The sequence below is a fragment of the Pongo pygmaeus genome, chromosome 3, assembly GCF_028885625.2.
Source record: "Pongo pygmaeus isolate AG05252 chromosome 3, NHGRI_mPonPyg2-v2.0_pri, whole genome shotgun sequence".
NCBI lineage: Eukaryota > Metazoa > Chordata > Mammalia > Primates > Hominidae > Pongo > Pongo pygmaeus.
Genome location: NC_072376.2, coordinates 120364538 through 120380861, shown reverse-complemented (window position 1 = coordinate 120380861; position 16324 = coordinate 120364538). Strand labels below are relative to the sequence as shown.

At 37.9% G+C, this 16324-nt stretch overlaps 1 protein-coding gene across 3 annotated transcripts in view; it reads left to right on the top strand.

Annotated features, from left to right (window-relative positions):
* Positions 1-16324, top strand: part of PAPSS1 (3'-phosphoadenosine 5'-phosphosulfate synthase 1) — a 114061-nt gene that overhangs the window by 59165 nt on the left and 38572 nt on the right. For all 3 annotated transcript variants that reach the window (XM_054486655.2, XM_054486656.2, XM_054486657.2), the window contains 4 exons: positions 3355-3468; positions 6418-6529; positions 8527-8732; positions 9809-9944. In XM_054486655.2, the coding sequence (XP_054342630.1) occupies positions 3355-3468; positions 6418-6529; positions 8527-8732; positions 9809-9944 (568 nt within the window). The remainder of the gene's footprint in view (positions 1-3354; positions 3469-6417; positions 6530-8526; positions 8733-9808; positions 9945-16324) is intronic.

The following is a 16324-nucleotide window of genomic DNA, read 5'->3' as shown; positions in this document are numbered from 1 at the left end:
GTCACAACAGCCCTGTAACATATATGTGTGTATCTTTTTTGTATTTTTTTTAAACAACTGGGGAGACATGTTGTAAGATGCTCAAGATTACACTGTTAGAATTGGAACTCAGATCTTAAATATAAAAAGCCTTTGCCCTCTTTTTTTACTTCACATTCTCAGTAATAAGAACACTGGAGATAACTGACCTATAGACCCCTGTTGCTTTTTGTATCTTGTTGGTTTTGAAGATGTTATGCCCCTAAAGCTTTGTGATTATGTAAATATTTAATTTTAAGTGTCTCGTGAAAGTGTATCATACTCTTCCTCACAAAGTCCTAATGAGTGCCTGACTTTTTGTGTAACTTGTTATGTTTAGTGTTTTCTCCCCCTAGTATAGAGCATTTCAATTCTTTACTTTGTAGCTGAAAAGAATCTGTATGCCTCAAGGCATCTTTGGAGGCTTTACATATCGAAGAAGCTAATTGAACATACACAATGTGTGTGTTGTTCACTTAATGCACATCGTATTGTCCTTCCAGGAAAAATTGACTCTGAATTTTTATTTTCTACTTGATGAAGTAATAGGCTTTGTACAGACTGCTAAACTATCATTTGTCCTGTGATGTACCTATGGATGGAGACCAGATCAAAGGGAAGACAGAAAAATAACAGTGATAACCATATCTGGGATACAGGGTGATTTGTTTTTCTCATAAAGAGAATCTCCCAGATTCTCTTTACTGCTATTTTATAATTTAAAATAAATATATTAAAATAATTCTGGAGTTGGAAGATAAGCTATATCTCATGCTAGATTTAAGGAAGAGTCCTTTTTTTTTTCTATATGTGGTTTCCCCTCCTGGTACTATGTATAAACTATGTATATTTACTTGTCACTGCTTTGAACTCCTTGGCAAAATTTAAGACATGCCCTCTTTAGTGTGGGTTCATTAGAAATAATCTGCCCCATTAGTGCATCTACAAAGAGAACACAGAAGCAGCTGGTGGAGCTTTCTTCCTTCACCATTATTTTTTAATGCCCTCCTGTATTATTCACCCTCAGTAAACACAATAGATAGCTTTCGGCTTATGGGTACCTGCTGGAAGCTTAATTGCAGAAGATTTGGAAGGTATACGAAGTGTATAATGCTGTGCCGGGTTTGTGCCTCACACGCTTTTCTGCTTTCCTCCTATGAACAGTGAGACCCTAGAGGGACAAGGGGCCTCCAGAAAGTGCCGTTCATGTCTACACCCCAGGAGCAGCGCAGCTGGCTAAATTTGCTGTTGTAGCTAGCAGTGTTTATTTCTTGTCTGTCTTTTCATTTTTAACATTACTTTTTCTTTTCCTTGATGTTTATTCTTCTTGTTTATTTATTTATTTTTAATTATTGGAAAGGTCAGAGACTTTGAATTTGCCAGTAGGAGGAGCCTGATTTCGGCACATATTTAGCCATTGCTGAACTGTCTCTTGTTCCATCTTTGAGGAAACAGGGTGTGTGAGAAAGTAGGAGAAATGTAAGAGAATAGTTCTTAGATTTTCAGAACCCATAGTTGTTGATTGATTGAGTGGTAGCACCTAGGTCTTCCATGAAGTCTTCTGGCTTTGATTGACGTATCTGCCTTTTTTTTTCTACTGAACATGTCATGTAAGACCAAATATAAATTGAAGTTTCTTTCTAAAGGACATCTATTCCTCAGGAAAAATAGTGGAGAGTGTCCTTAAAAATCCAGTTCTTTCATCTTGAATTACATTTTTTGTTGTTTTGTATTGTTTTAAAAAAGCAGACTTTTTTTAGAAAAGTTTCAGATTCACAGCAAAATTGACGTCGTGTAGTTGGAATCATATAGTCTGTACCCTTTTCAGATTGGCTGCTTTCACTTAGCAGTTCTCACTTAAGGTTCTTCCATGTTTTCATGGAGCTCATTTCTTCTTAGAGTTGACTAATATAGCATTGTCTAGATGTTCTGCAGTTTGTTTATTCACCTACTAAAGACACGTTGTTGCTGTCAACTTTTGGCAATTCTGAATAGAGCTGCTTTAAACATCCTGTGCAGGTTTTTGAGTGGAGGTACGTTTTCAACTCATTTGGGTAATATGGAGTGAAATTGCTGGTAAGAGTATGTTTAGTTTTGTAACAAACTGGCAAAATGTTTTCCAAAGTGGCTGTACCATTTTGCATCCCCACCAGCTATGAATGAGGGTTCCTATTGCTCCACATCTTTGGCAACATTAGATGTTGTCAGTGTTTTGGATTTTGGCTATTCTGATAGGTATGTTGTGCTATCTTGTTTTGATTTGCAATTTCCTAATGACATATGATGTTGAACATCTTTTCATATGCTTGTTTATAATCTGTGTGTCTTCTTTGATGAGATGTCTATTCAGGTCTTTTGCCTATTTTTAAAATTGGGTTGTTCATTTTCTTATTGGCGAGTTTTAATTGTTTATTTTGTATATTTTTAGATAACAGTCATTTATCTAAAGATGTAACTTTTGAGTGTATTTTTCTCCCAGTCTGGCGTATCTTCTCATTCTTTTGAGAATTACTTTATTTTGAATAACAAAGTGTTGGACACATCTATGTAAGGCCCTCCATCAGTGCCAATTTTGCATGGTTGTAGAGGTTACCTGACAGATTTGGCTTAAAACAAATTAAAGTGATTAAATACATTTAGTAATTATTCTTAGGGATATGTCAAGTGTTGTGAACAAGCCTTGTAAAGAGCTCCTAATGAGCAGTATGTAAATGGTTATGTTGTTATCACAAATATGTACTTGTAGTATAAATGGGGAAAAACACCATCCCAGTGTTTTATAAATGAGTATGTGGAGCTTGGATAAAAATTCCAGGCTGCATTTCATGTGGGATCAAAAAGTTCTGATTTTCAAACCACAGTGGTGGAAGTAAAGCTGACATTCTAGAATACTGTGTTGCTTGGGTAAAAGGTGGCTTTCCTGACAGTGGTGATAAAGGTATATATAAAAGCTGGAATAAAATGGTTTCGTGATATGGTAATATCACGAAATAATAAGGATGATGGTTCAGGTGGTTTTTGTTTGCTTGTTTCCGAATTCTTTTTGTTGTTACCTCTTATTTGAGGCCACCTCTCATTTGTAGTTGCCTGACTTTGACATATGTAGTATATTTTAGGAATTTATTCTTTCCCACTAGATAATGGGATGTTGTGCCTAATTACTTCTTATATGTGGGATACTATCTGCTTGAGAGTATTGGTTGAGGGGAACATAGCACTCACAGCCTTCTTTTATGCTACTTTTTGGTTTTGAGAGATTTTTTTCATTAAGATACCCTTTGGTGAACTCTAAATTCTTGACTCAAACATTTAAATTTTACTCGTGTTGTTATATAGGATATTGTACCTGTGGATGCATCTTATGAAGTAAAAGAACTATATGTGCCAGAAAATAAACTTCATTTGGCAAAAACAGATGCGGAAACATTACCAGCACTGAAAATTAATAAAGTAAGTTCTTCGTTGCTTTTCACACTAAGTGATACAGCCCTATATACAGTAGATTGTTAAATTTGTGACTTATAGCAGTATTTGAGGCTGGGGTGGTATTAGCTGGGGGGCAAAGATGTTGTGGTATATGTCACAATTTCTAAGGATGGGGAATGTGTTTAATTTGTGCAACCATGTTCCCAAATTACCATGGCTTTGATTTGCTTTCAGTAATAATATTTATTTATTTTGAACTATCAAAGAACAAATATTATATGCGATCTTTAGGCTTATCAGAAATAATGGGTTCTAAAAGGTCAAGGAATACTAATCCATGGTAATTAAGTAAACCTTCTCCCCTTCAGACATGTTTTCTAATCCCTTGCCAAAACTTGACTCTGTCTTATATTGTTAAGAATAATTTTATTGTGTATCTTAGCTCTGATGATATCATTAGCTGTCTTTCCCAATACAACTGCTTAGTTAAGCATGATAAGAATGGAAACTGTAATTTATCATTTTCAAATCTTAGAGAATTTTAAGTTGTATCATTTATGTATACTTTAAAAAAAGGGAAATTAAAAATAAGTATTTGGACTAGAAGTTAGATTCCCCATCCTTTCTTTTAATATAGTAAAAATCCAAAATACCCAAGGAAGTGCCACATCTGAAAGTAAGGAGAAAGGAAAACAAAACAAAACTTCTAGGCTTGGAGAAAGACCCTTTAAGTTGTTACCAAAATCCCTGATGGGAGTAAATTATATTGGTGCACTTTGTGTGCGTGATTGGGTCTCTGACCAGAAACCAAGACATGCCAGGGAGTGACTAGAAGGGAGAACTACAGAGCAGAGCAGCTCAGGAAGTGAACTGTTGCAAAAGAACAACAGAATTTGTTGCTTACAGACTGCATGGAGTGAATACACGCAGACAAAGGCGGAGAGAAGAAGAATGAGAATGAATGACTGTGAATTTACATGTCAGATTCTTGAATCCAGAAAGACAGTAGCTTTTTCTAAATGGAATGTTTTGTCAATTCATTGGTTCTCAAATTTCTTCAGTTGGCAGAGCATCTGGTAGGCACACTGCTATTCTTTGCACCTCCTCACATGCCTATTTCTAAGTATGGTAGCATTGGGGTTAGGCCTTCAATATAGGAATTTTGAGAGGACACAGATGTTCAATCCGTAACAGATACCATCTAGAATTGAATTCCAGTAGAGACAAGTAGTAGCCACCATCAAAGGTTTTGGGAAAAAAAAATTTCTTCATGAATACAATTTTTTTTCCTGTGAATTGATTTTGCAGTGGAACACATTGGCAAACATACTCTGGGAATAAATAGTAGGCTGCATTTTACTGCACTCCACTCGGCCAGGTGCTTTAGCTTTCTCATTGGAGAGCCACTGCTGTATGCTCAGTTAAAAAATGAGCATATCCAGCTTACGTTAACGATAAGTACGATAAGTACATTGTTCATTGGTCCTTTGACGTTCTGATGGGATATGCTAGCAATCTTAAAGTTCAAGAAATAATAGTCTTTGTAAAATGAAGAGTACTCTGTCAAGGGTAAGAGACTTTTCTCGGAAAATATTTTATTTAAAGTTTCTTTTTTTTTTTTTTTTTCACGGAGTCTCACTGTGTTGCCCAGGCTGGAGTGCAGTAGCTTCCTTTTTTTTTTTTTCCCCTAACAAGACCACAGAACAGAAGGTACTTAATTCTATACACCTTTTTTTTTTTTTAGAATACAGTACTTTATGGTCACTTTTTTGTGAGTCACTTGATGGACCAAGGCTCTTCTTATTTATTGTATATCAAGTGACCTCAGCCAGTATTTTCCTTTTGAAGTTTAAATGGTCTTAGCTGGCCAGTGGGGTGATTCCTGTGTCTTTCCAACAAGATTTTGTTAATCTTGGAAATATTCCTTGCTTCCTGGCTCGGCAAGATGTTCCAGGCTCACCTTGTACCTTCTAGCCCTATAATTGGACTCAGCCTTTTCTCCAGCCAGCCCTAGTTCCTTTTGGAGCATGTAAGCTGTGTGCTTCGGTGCACTGTAAAGGTACCAAACTGTCAAATAAAATGCAGCTTTACAGATAAAGGTGAAGTCTTCTCTATGAAATGATCATGCCATCATTTTACATTTCCCTGATGATTTATGAGAATAACCGTTTTTTCAATACATTTATTGGTCATTTGAACATCCTTGTCTCCCAATGACCTCTTTTTTTTTTTTTGAACCATGGTCTCACTCTACTGCCCAGGCTGCCAGGCTGGAGTGCAGTGGTGTGATCTCAGCTCACTGCAACCTCTGCCTCCTGCGCTTAAACAATTTCCGGCCTAAGCAATCCTCATGCCTCAGCCTCCCAAGTAGCTGGTACTACAGGAATGCGCCACCACACCTGGCTAATTTTTTGTATTTTTAGTAGAGACTGGGTTTCACCATGTTGGCCAGGCTGGTCTTGAGCTCCTGATGTCAGGTGATCTGCCTGCTTTGTTTGGCCTCCAAAGTGCTGGAATTTCAGGCATGAGCTACCTCTTCTGGCTGTAAAGTTTCTCTTGGTTAAGGAGAATGGTTATCAAAGTGTTAGATCATCACTGTTATCATTTTCTGGGAACATTTTAGAAATACAGATTCATGGGCCCCACAGCAAACTGACTGAATTAGGAACTCTGCAGATGAAGCAGTCATCATTTTAGCAAGCTTTCCAGGGGTTTGAGGTAAAGTTTGAGAACCACTGGTTTAGGAGAGGCTGTCCTTGTTAGAAATACTTGGAGGCCTAATGTTATTTAAATTTAATAAGAGAAGGAAATATTTTCCTAGTGCCCTTATTCTTTGTTAGTTTGGTATAATCTATATTCATCCTTACACTGTTTGTTTCCATTGCTTTCAAAATTAAATTCCTAAAGATCATCACTGCTTTTGCTCATATATACATACAATAGAAAATTTTGCTTTACTTTCAAATTTACTAGGTGGATATGCAGTGGGTGCAGGTTTTGGCAGAAGGTTGGGCAACCCCATTGAATGGCTTTATGAGAGAGAGGGAGTACTTGCAGTGCCTTCATTTTGATTGTCTTCTGGATGGTAAGACATTTTACATTCAAAATTATATATGGAAGAGAAATTACATAGTTGCAGAGATTTGTCACTGTTTACAAAAAGTAGTAGTAGGGTAACATCTTAATAGAGGTAGCATTATAAGGCTAAGTTATATCAGTACCGAACACTTTATTTAAGTGAATCATGAGATCTCATTTTCGTTTTTCCATTTCCTGACTCTTATTTGTTGCAGAGAGAGAGGGAAAATCTGGGGATCAGGGCTGAGGATGGATTGTAAAACACATACAGTTATTCTATGCTGTTTTTGCCTGATCACTGTGGAAAGCTGCTTCCCACCCAGGGCATGCACGTGCTGTGTTTTGCGGTACTGAAGCCCATTCTTGAGCCTTCTAATGAGGAATTGTGGAATCCTAGTTAAGGAATTCTGAAATATGTGGCTTAAAATGTGGTCCTTCCTATTCTTTTAAAACATTAACAAAAAATTGTCAAATAAATTGATGTCGGCCAGGCATGGTGGCTCACGCCTGTAATCTCAGCACTTTGGGAGGCTGAGGGGAGTGGATCACCTGAGGTCAGGAGTTCAAGACCAACTTGGCCAATGTGGTGAAACCTCTTCTCTACTAAAAATACAAAACTTAGCTAGGTGTGGTGGTGTGTGCCTCTAATCCCAGCTACTTGGGAGGCTGAGGCAGGAGAATCGCTTGAACCTAGGAAGTGGAGGGTGTGGTGAGCCAAGATCATGGCACCACTGTACTCCAGCCTGGGCGAAAGGATGAGACTGTCTCAAAAAAAAAAAAAAAAAATGATATCCAACATATTATCATAATCCAGCAGCCTTTAATTTTGTGTTGTATACTGTTGGTAAGATTAATTTACTACCTTATGAAAATATTTTTAAATGTCCCAGAACCCTACTATAATTGCTACCAAGTTTTTTGTTTTGTGACTTCTTTTAACTGGGTGGTGAAATAGATATTAGAAAACATAATTTCTAATCATTCTTCTCAAGAAACTTTATCACAAGAACATAAGGATTAAATAATGCATTTTGATTTAAATAATGCATTTTGATTTTCTTCCTTGGAACTAATTGCAAAGTCTTGTGGACTACCTCCTTTATAATGATTTAGTCTTGGGCTTGGTGCAAATCTACCTATTCATTTTCCATGTTACACTTTACCTAGTGGTAGTAATTTAAAAAGCAGCCAAGCAGTTATCATTACTCTCCTTGACATCTTTTGTTCAAAGAAGATATGCCATAATGTCCAAAAAAATATGATTTCTTTAGTATATAAATAGTCCAAATATGAATGTGAGAGCACACTTTATTTTTCTAACCCATAGATGATGAGTAGAAAAAAGATTTTTACAGCTTGCAAGGTTCCATGCTGAGACTGTGCCTTTAGTTTCACTGACAACACATTTTGGTTTAAATGCAGCCATTACTGTCTTTATTTCTTGGTTAGTGATAGCTGATATCAGTTTGAATTTGACTGTATTAAGAAAAGAACTTTTTGGGTAGTTCTGTCTTCCTATCTCAAGGATACTCAAGTATACTTAATCAACTTGCCACATAAATTGTGGTTATTATGTCATCCTATTATCAACAAGGATTTAAGTTTTTCCTGAAAAGGCCCAGAAACGTAGTTCTGTGTCTCTTTCATATATTGGAAGTGCACAATATATATTTGGTGATGTTAGTCTTAACCAGCTGATTATTTCTTGTTAAACAGTTTGTTTTACTTATGTAATTCTATACCAAAATGTTGTACCCAAAGACAGTTTGATTTTTTTAATTTTTGCTTTTTTTTTTTTTTAACTTGGGAGGTCATTGCTCATTCTCCCTGACCTTGTAGCTTGTTCTGTCTTTCGTTTTTCTGTGCCAGGTACCAGTTGAATACTGTCACTGGACCCACAGCCTTTTATTATTTGAAAAGTGTCCCCTGAAGTGAAAGGTGGATGTAAGTAAAGCCTGTTGAGTAATCCAAGCTGTGTGCTTCATATTCTTTTGTGCTCTGCAGGGGGTGTCATTAACTTGTCAGTACCTATAGTTCTGACTGCAACTCATGAAGATAAAGAGAGGCTGGATGGCTGTACAGCATTTGCTCTGATGTATGAGGGCCGCCGTGTGGCCATTCTTCGCAATCCAGAGTTTTTTGAGCACAGGAAAGAGGAGCGCTGTGCCAGACAGTGGGGAACAACATGCAAGAACCACCCCTATATTAAGGTGCTGAAAAAACCTCGCTGCATTTTATCTTGATTTGCCATTGATGTCTGTGCTGAAATGTGGGCATTTTCTGTGTATTGACTTTTCATTGGAATTGTTAATATTTTGCAGAATGGAGATTGGACCTTATGTGTGATAAGAGTTTATGCTCTTGTCATTTTGGTCCAGATAAATATTTATTCAACAAACATATTTTAAATCTCTATTGTATACATGGCACTGAGGTAGGTGCTGATACTGGGAATGCAGGGCCAGGGACACCACCGGCACAGTGTTTCAGCTCTTGGAGTATACAGTCTTGCTGTGTGCTTAGGCATGTACTTATAATGAGCATGTGAGGTAGAGGCTAAGGGAGCCCTCACCAGGGTGGTTTGATGTGAAAGCAGTGAAATATAATTTCTCTTCAAAGTACCTCATTTATTACATATATATGTTGTATGTGGAATGTTATTGAAGTCAAATTTCTGTCAGTTGTTAGGTGTGTTAAGGTAGACTGAGAAAGAAGCTGGGTGCGTTGTTGGCCCATAAGCCAAAGCCTCATGGGGAAAAGGAGGACTGGAGCTGCCTTGTGAAGATGAACAGGTCCTGGAGGGTAATAACTCCTCCTTTCAGATGCAGAGAAAGAAAGTAGTAAAATTATAAGACGTTTGAGGTGGTGTGGAGATTGGAAGGCATGAATTTGTATCTAACTCAATGATCATTAATTCTTCAAAAGGTAAGGATTGGAGAACACAGTGTGGGGTGACCCGGGGCTACAAATTGTTCTGTTAATCAATGTACGATAATAATGAAAAGAATGTTTTTGTTACTTAAAAAGGTATAATTATTCACATTGCTTTTGTTTGCCTTTCATATGCAAAGATTATTTCATATGTATGATTATTTCACAAGTTTTCTGGGAAATCACAAAATCGATTCTAATTTTATAGCATCTCATGTCAATTTAGTTGATAAGTCAGATTTACCTCATTTAAGATGAGAGTAGCTTACAACGACTGTATTTAGCTTATATGAGAGAAATGTTTTTACTTATTTTGATCTTATTTTCCATTAAAAAATTTTTTTTTTCCTATTAGATGGTTATGGAACAGGGAGATTGGCTGATTGGAGGAGATCTTCAAGTTTTGGATCGAGTTTATTGGAATGATGGTCTTGATCAGTATCGTCTTACTCCTGCTGAGCTAAAGCAGAAATTTAAAGATATGAATGCTGGTAAGACATGGATTTAATTTCCTAATATAGGTCGGTTTGGAGAGAAAGTTCTAGAAGATTTTTTCCAGTGCTCACTAAAATGTAAAACAATGATGAGTACAGGTAAATATAGCAGTGGAATATGTAAAGAAATGTAGTCAATCAAAACTAGCCTGTGTAGTTTCATTATATTGGTATAATTTGATTTGACATTATTTTTAATACTCTGGAAGCTAGATGCTAATACAGAATTTACCTTTCATTTATTATAAAACTCGCATGTTAAAGCTGAATGGAACTATAGAATATTATTTGAATAATTCACTCATATAAATATGCTTTATATGTCAGAGTGTTTTACATGATATATATATATATGAGATATATATATATGAATGTCATGTATCTCAATGTTTTACTTGACATTCATATATTGGAAGTGCACAGTATATATTTGGTGATGTGTCACAGCAAATAATGATATATCACCATTGTATCATACCATTGTACCAATGATACACGACCATGATTTAAACAATAGAGAAAGCTGTTTAAAGCAAAAATTAAAAGAAACAACACTGTGCATAGAAATACTTCTCAAAACAATTCATCAGACTGTCTTTGGGTACAATTTTTGGTATAGAATTACAGAAATAAAAGAAACTTAACAAGGAAGAATCAGCTGGTTAAGCCTAACATCACCAAATATATACTGTGTACTTCCAATATATGAATGTCATGTGTTGCAGCAAATAATGGAACGATGGAACTTTTATCATGTTCACTTCATGTAAAAAATGTTTGTGGATCTTTATATGCCAATATGCCATGTGCTGAGGATCCATAAATAAATACTCTAGGAGCTTATGGTATAGAAGAGAGAGACATTAAACAATAACAGAAAAAGTTAATTAAGAGCAGAATAGAGAAGCTACATATGCTGTTCTTTATAATACTGCTTTCTATATTATAAAGCACTCCGGGACAGGATTTTTATATCAAACTTCCTGCTATTAGGTGTTTGACACAGAGGTGGGTAAATGATGTGCTTACCTTGGTGCACCCATACTCTTTCTACACCTGCAAATTCAAGGTTCTGTATCAGGGAACAGCATTCACTGTAGATTTGGGGAGGCTTTTTTAAGCCTTAAAATTGGAAGCATCCTGCAGTTGTGCTCCTAATTAATTCCCACCCACTGCAGAGATGATTTGGCCCTAAGCACTGGTGCTGCTCTCTTTCATATTTTCTGTGTAGAAATCAGATGGATGTGGCTGAGAAAGGGCAGGTGAATGTGTTTGCCTTTTTGGGGTATATAGCTGGCCACCAAACCATGTTTGTGAACCAGAGGCCCTTGTTCCAAGCAACCACAGAACAACTGGGAAAGAGCAGGCATTTCATTTGTGTTTGTGTTAGTGTCAGTGAACTCCAGAATGCTCCTGGTAGGCATTCAGAGTTCTGTGTTCAGACTCTGCCTCACCACCTAGCAGTTATGTGTTTGTGGGGAAATTACTTTTCTCTCTAAGGCTCATGGACAATTGATGAGGATATTGATGGTACCTAAAGCATAACATTTTACTTTAAAAAATGAAATGAGATAAGATGTGTGAGGCACTTTAAACTGTACTGGTATGTAGTAAGAGATTAAGTTGTTGATATGGTTTGGCTGTGTCCTCCAAAATCTCATCTTGAATTGTAGTTCCCATAATCCCCACCTGTCATGGGAAGGACCCAGTGGGAGGTAATCGAATCATGGGGGTGGTTTCCCCCGTGCTATTCTCGTGACAGTAAGTTCTCACAAGGTCTGATGGTTTTATAAGGGGCTTCCTCTTTTGCTTGGTTCTCATTCTCTCTTCTGCCACCATGTGAAGAAGGATGTGTTTGCTTCCCCTTCCACCATGATTGTAAGTTTCCTGAGGCCTCCCCAGCTGTGTGGAACTGTGAGTCAATTAAACCTCTTTTCTGTACAAATTACCTGGTCTCGGGCATTTCTTCATAGCAACATGGTAATACAGGTGCCTTAATTTTTGTTGTGTGAACTGAAGCTAGACTTTATTCATGTGAAGGTTAGAGCAAGAATTATCTGTTTATACCTAAGTTCTGCTGTAGACTGCTGAAATTTGAAGTGTTATGAACTTAATAAAATGGGTTAAGAACTGGAGGCCTCATATGGGCCACCCAGTCTTCAGTGCTCCATAGCTCCTACCTAGTCTGCTTAACTCATTCACATTTCTTTCTTGGCTCCTTTAGGGTTTTTGAGTGTAGGATCCCTTTTCCCCTTTTATACTTTACTCCTGAATTTGAAGCAAATATTTGGCTTAAATTACTGATACAGAAACTTCTTTGAGTGCTATACTTGGTACTGCCTGTATAACAGCTCATTTCTCTTCTTTTTTGCTAACATGTTTTAGGCCCAGTATACAGGAATGAATAATGATTGATACAAGTTAATAATGATGCCCCACTCTTTTTTGTCAGTATGTGATTTAAGGGTCAGTGCATTAAGTCATTTCTGGCCGTTGAGATCTAAGGAAGAGGGTTTTCAGGAAAGATTTTCTTTCCGACAGTTTGGCTTATGCCAGACAAATTCTGTTTTTTTTCACCCTTCTCTTTCTTTCTATTTTGGATGTTTGGAGTTCCTGCAACCATTTTGTATTCATGAAAATTCCAAATATGCTAACTTTTGTCCTTATACTGTGAGTTTCTCATCCAGCCATGGAGTCATTTATCTCCAGATTTCTTATTCAAAGAGATAACATATATTCAAATCATTTAAGATGCTTTTAGTTGGGTTTTCTGTGATTTGCAACCAGAAGCATCTGGTAGTTTATTATATGTACACTTCCCTTTTCTGCTGGTGAACAGAAACATGTTTAATGGAGGACTTGCTGTGACCATGTTGTTTAAATTTTTGCCAAAATTTGAATTCATATCTGGAACTGATGTTAGTAAATTAATTGTTGGCACTGTTGAAAGGGTCTTATCAAGGAATTATTCATAATTAGGGACTTTCATATTACATCTGTTTTGCACTCTTCTTTGTGAGCCAAACATTTTAAGTCATTTAGAGAATGTGTTGCATAATGAATGATTGCAACTTTGTTTAAAGTAGCTGAGAGCCAGTTATTAGCCTTACATGAAACAACAAAAATTGGAGTGTTATTTTATTTTTTCTATTTTTATACTGAGGCAAATAAGCAACAGAACGAGGAGTTTACTTTGTAGTTCTTGTTCACTCTTTCAGGAAGCCAATAACAAGTCAGTTCTGATGTGTTCAGGGGAGAGAAAGCAGGGAATTTATTTACTTATTTTCTTAATCTAGGATTTCTTTTTTTACCTCTTCCCTCCTTCTCCTCCCCTCATCTTAGAAGTACTTTGATTACCCCATGTGGGCTATTGTCCTGTGCACAGCACTGTCAGTTTGGCTGTTCTTAGACCATTCTGTAGCTAGGAAGGATTGAGAAGTCTTTAATACCCACATTGGTGATTGCAAGGTGGTAGATTTCCAGATGGCAAGTTCTTTGAATTACCGATGATTGACCAATATCCTGGAGGGGAAGAATGCATTTCACTTAAGCCAAGTGAGAGCCTGTTAGTGTTTATTAAACATAGAATATTGGTGTCCTGCTGATTGCAAAGGGAAGAGTTGACATAATTTCTTTCAGACTAGTGTGTGGTAATACAGTGTTGAATAAATCTGAGAAAGCTTTATAGTGTTGCTGAATTACAAACTACATTTTAAGTGAGTAAATGGAGACATCAGAACAATGTTTTAAGTAAAGTTGAGGATGGTACATGAGAAAGCTGAGGCAGAAGCAGATCTGTGTTTGGTTCTGAAGTGGATAGTGGATCTCGATGATAAGTGGCAGCAAGCCAGAGAGCTGAGATTGGGTGAGGGGAACCTGTGTCAGTCAGCTCCCAGCAGGAAGCAGAAGGCACACTCAGATGAGGCTTTGAGCATAATTCAGTGAAGCGAGTATTTAAAGAAAGGTGGTCAGAGTTAAGGGAACCTACAAGGAATTGCTGAGGTGTCCAGGGACTAGTGGCATTGGGTAGTGTTAGCCAGTCCCAAAGGGGTGAGAGCAGGAAACAGTGTTTCTGAAGCCAGGTGGGAGCTGCAGCTGTGGGAGGGCCACTGGGCAGAAGCTGGTTGCAGGGTCACTGGCACAGCCAGAATCACAGCACTGAGGCAGATGATAGTGGGGAGAAGAGCTCCCCGAAAACTTTCCTCCGTCCATCCTCTGGTTGCCTGCTAATGTCTCCACCCTCAAGGCAGGAGGACAACAGCCCTTTATAGGGGAAGCCCTGAGGGACACCTGTGCTCCCTGCCCCAGGACATCAGAGAATAGATGGGGAGGGAAATGGCAAATAAACGGCACAGAACCCAGTTGGCACAAAAAAAAAAGCTTTATAGTCAACATCTTACTTTAATTTGGAAGTGTTTTTAGTCATGAGAATACAAAGTAGTTCATTGCTGCCATACTTTAGAATATGAATTTACCAGCTTGTGAAAAATTCTAATATCTTTGTATTTGTTCAAGGGGCCCATCTCTTTTATTTATTTATTTATTTATTTATTTATTTTATTATTATTATTATTATACTTTAGATTTTATGGTACATGTGCGCAATGTGCAGGTAAGTTACATATGTATACCTGTGCCATGCTGGTGTGCTGCACCCACTAACTCGTCATCTAGCATTAGGTATATCTCCCAATGCTATCCCTCCCCCTTCCCCCCACCCCACAACAGTCCCCGAAGTGTGATGTTCCGCTTCCTGTGTCCATGTGTTCTCATCGTTCAATTCCCACCTGTGAGTGAGAATATGCGATGTTTGGTTTTTTGTTCTTGCGATAGTTTACTGAGAATGATGATTTCCAGTTTCATCCATGTCCCTACAAAGGACATGAACTCATCATTTTTTATGGCTGCATAGTATTCCATGGTGTATATGTGCCACGTTTTCTTAATCCAGTCTATCATTGTTGGACATTTGGGTTGGTTCCAAGTCTTTGCTATTGTGAATAATGCCGCAATAAACATACGTGTGCCTGTGTCTTTATAGTAGCATGATTATTTCTCCCCCGTCTTAAGCAGTTTGAGTAAAAGAAAGACTGTTAGTTTATGATAATCCCTAGGGAGGAGGGGAGATCCAATTGCTTTGTTATTCCAGGTCCCTTCACAAAAACTCCCACAAAAACAAACATTAAGCACACGCACAATTCTAGCAACCCTAGAACCATTGTCTTGTTTAGCTACTGTATTGATTTTGGGAAAATCAGAAATGTCTGTTCTTGGAGCTTTAGGGTAGAGAGGCAGATAGAAACCTTGGGTGGGAGGGAAGAAAGGAATTATTAATTACTGCTCTATGTAGCTCAGTCTTACAGTGAAGTTAAGAGGAAAGAAGCAAGAAGATGTTGTAATTCTGTGTTCAGTGGTTGGGGTGGATACTGGGGCTCTGGCTGTGGGCTGGGATGTGAAGCACAGTTCTGGGAAGTCTGAGGAAGGGTGACTAGGATTTAGGAGCACTGCCCTGCTCATCACCGCATTCATTTATTTGCTGAGTTGCAGTTGTCTTTGGATACTCAGCTTGGAAAGAGTAGAGTCTGGGTCGCTCTGCACTGTGCGATGACAGTCCTTGCTGGCAACGCCTCTAGGTGAAGCGGCCTGTGGCTTGTCCTACATGTGTTCAGGGAATGCTGATTATCTTCATTTCCTTCCTTGTCACACATATATGCTCAGAAAAACTTTCTTCACTTTCTTCTTCCTCTTCTACCTGCTGGAAGGAAAGAGATCAGACTTTACTTGTTTCCTTAGTATATTGGCTCCTGGACTAGATGATAGGAAATCCAGAGGAAAGGGAGAGAACTTGCTCTGCTGGGAAGTTCCTTCACATAGACATGCGGTACAGCAGAAGGAATAGGCTTTGGGGGCCAGACCCAAATTTGGCTTGAGGTGTGACAGTAATAGGAAAGGTAGAAGAATTGAGGGAAAGAGGTAGGTAATGAGCAATGTATATTGAAATAGTTTTTGTAATGCATCTGTCTGGTAAACTGGAAGAAAGGGCTTAGAGATGTGGCTAAGAGAAGCCATCTATGTGTGTGCAGTAATTGAACCCAGGTGTAGGGGTAAGCTTCCAGTGAGTCTGTCAAGAAGGAATTTCATAGGGCCCAGCAGTAAGCCTTGTGGCTCCAAGAGGACCACAAGATGTCAGAAACAGGTGGTTAGACCAGAATGGCCTAGCGGAATAGAAATGTCATATGTTTGATTATAGCTGTGTAAAAATGTATGCAACAAAGAGAAAAACTGGAAGATTGCACAAAACAAAACAAAAGACCGTGCTTTCAGGACAGCGTGTTTATGGATGATTTTCTCATCAAATTTTATTGGGTTTCATGGTT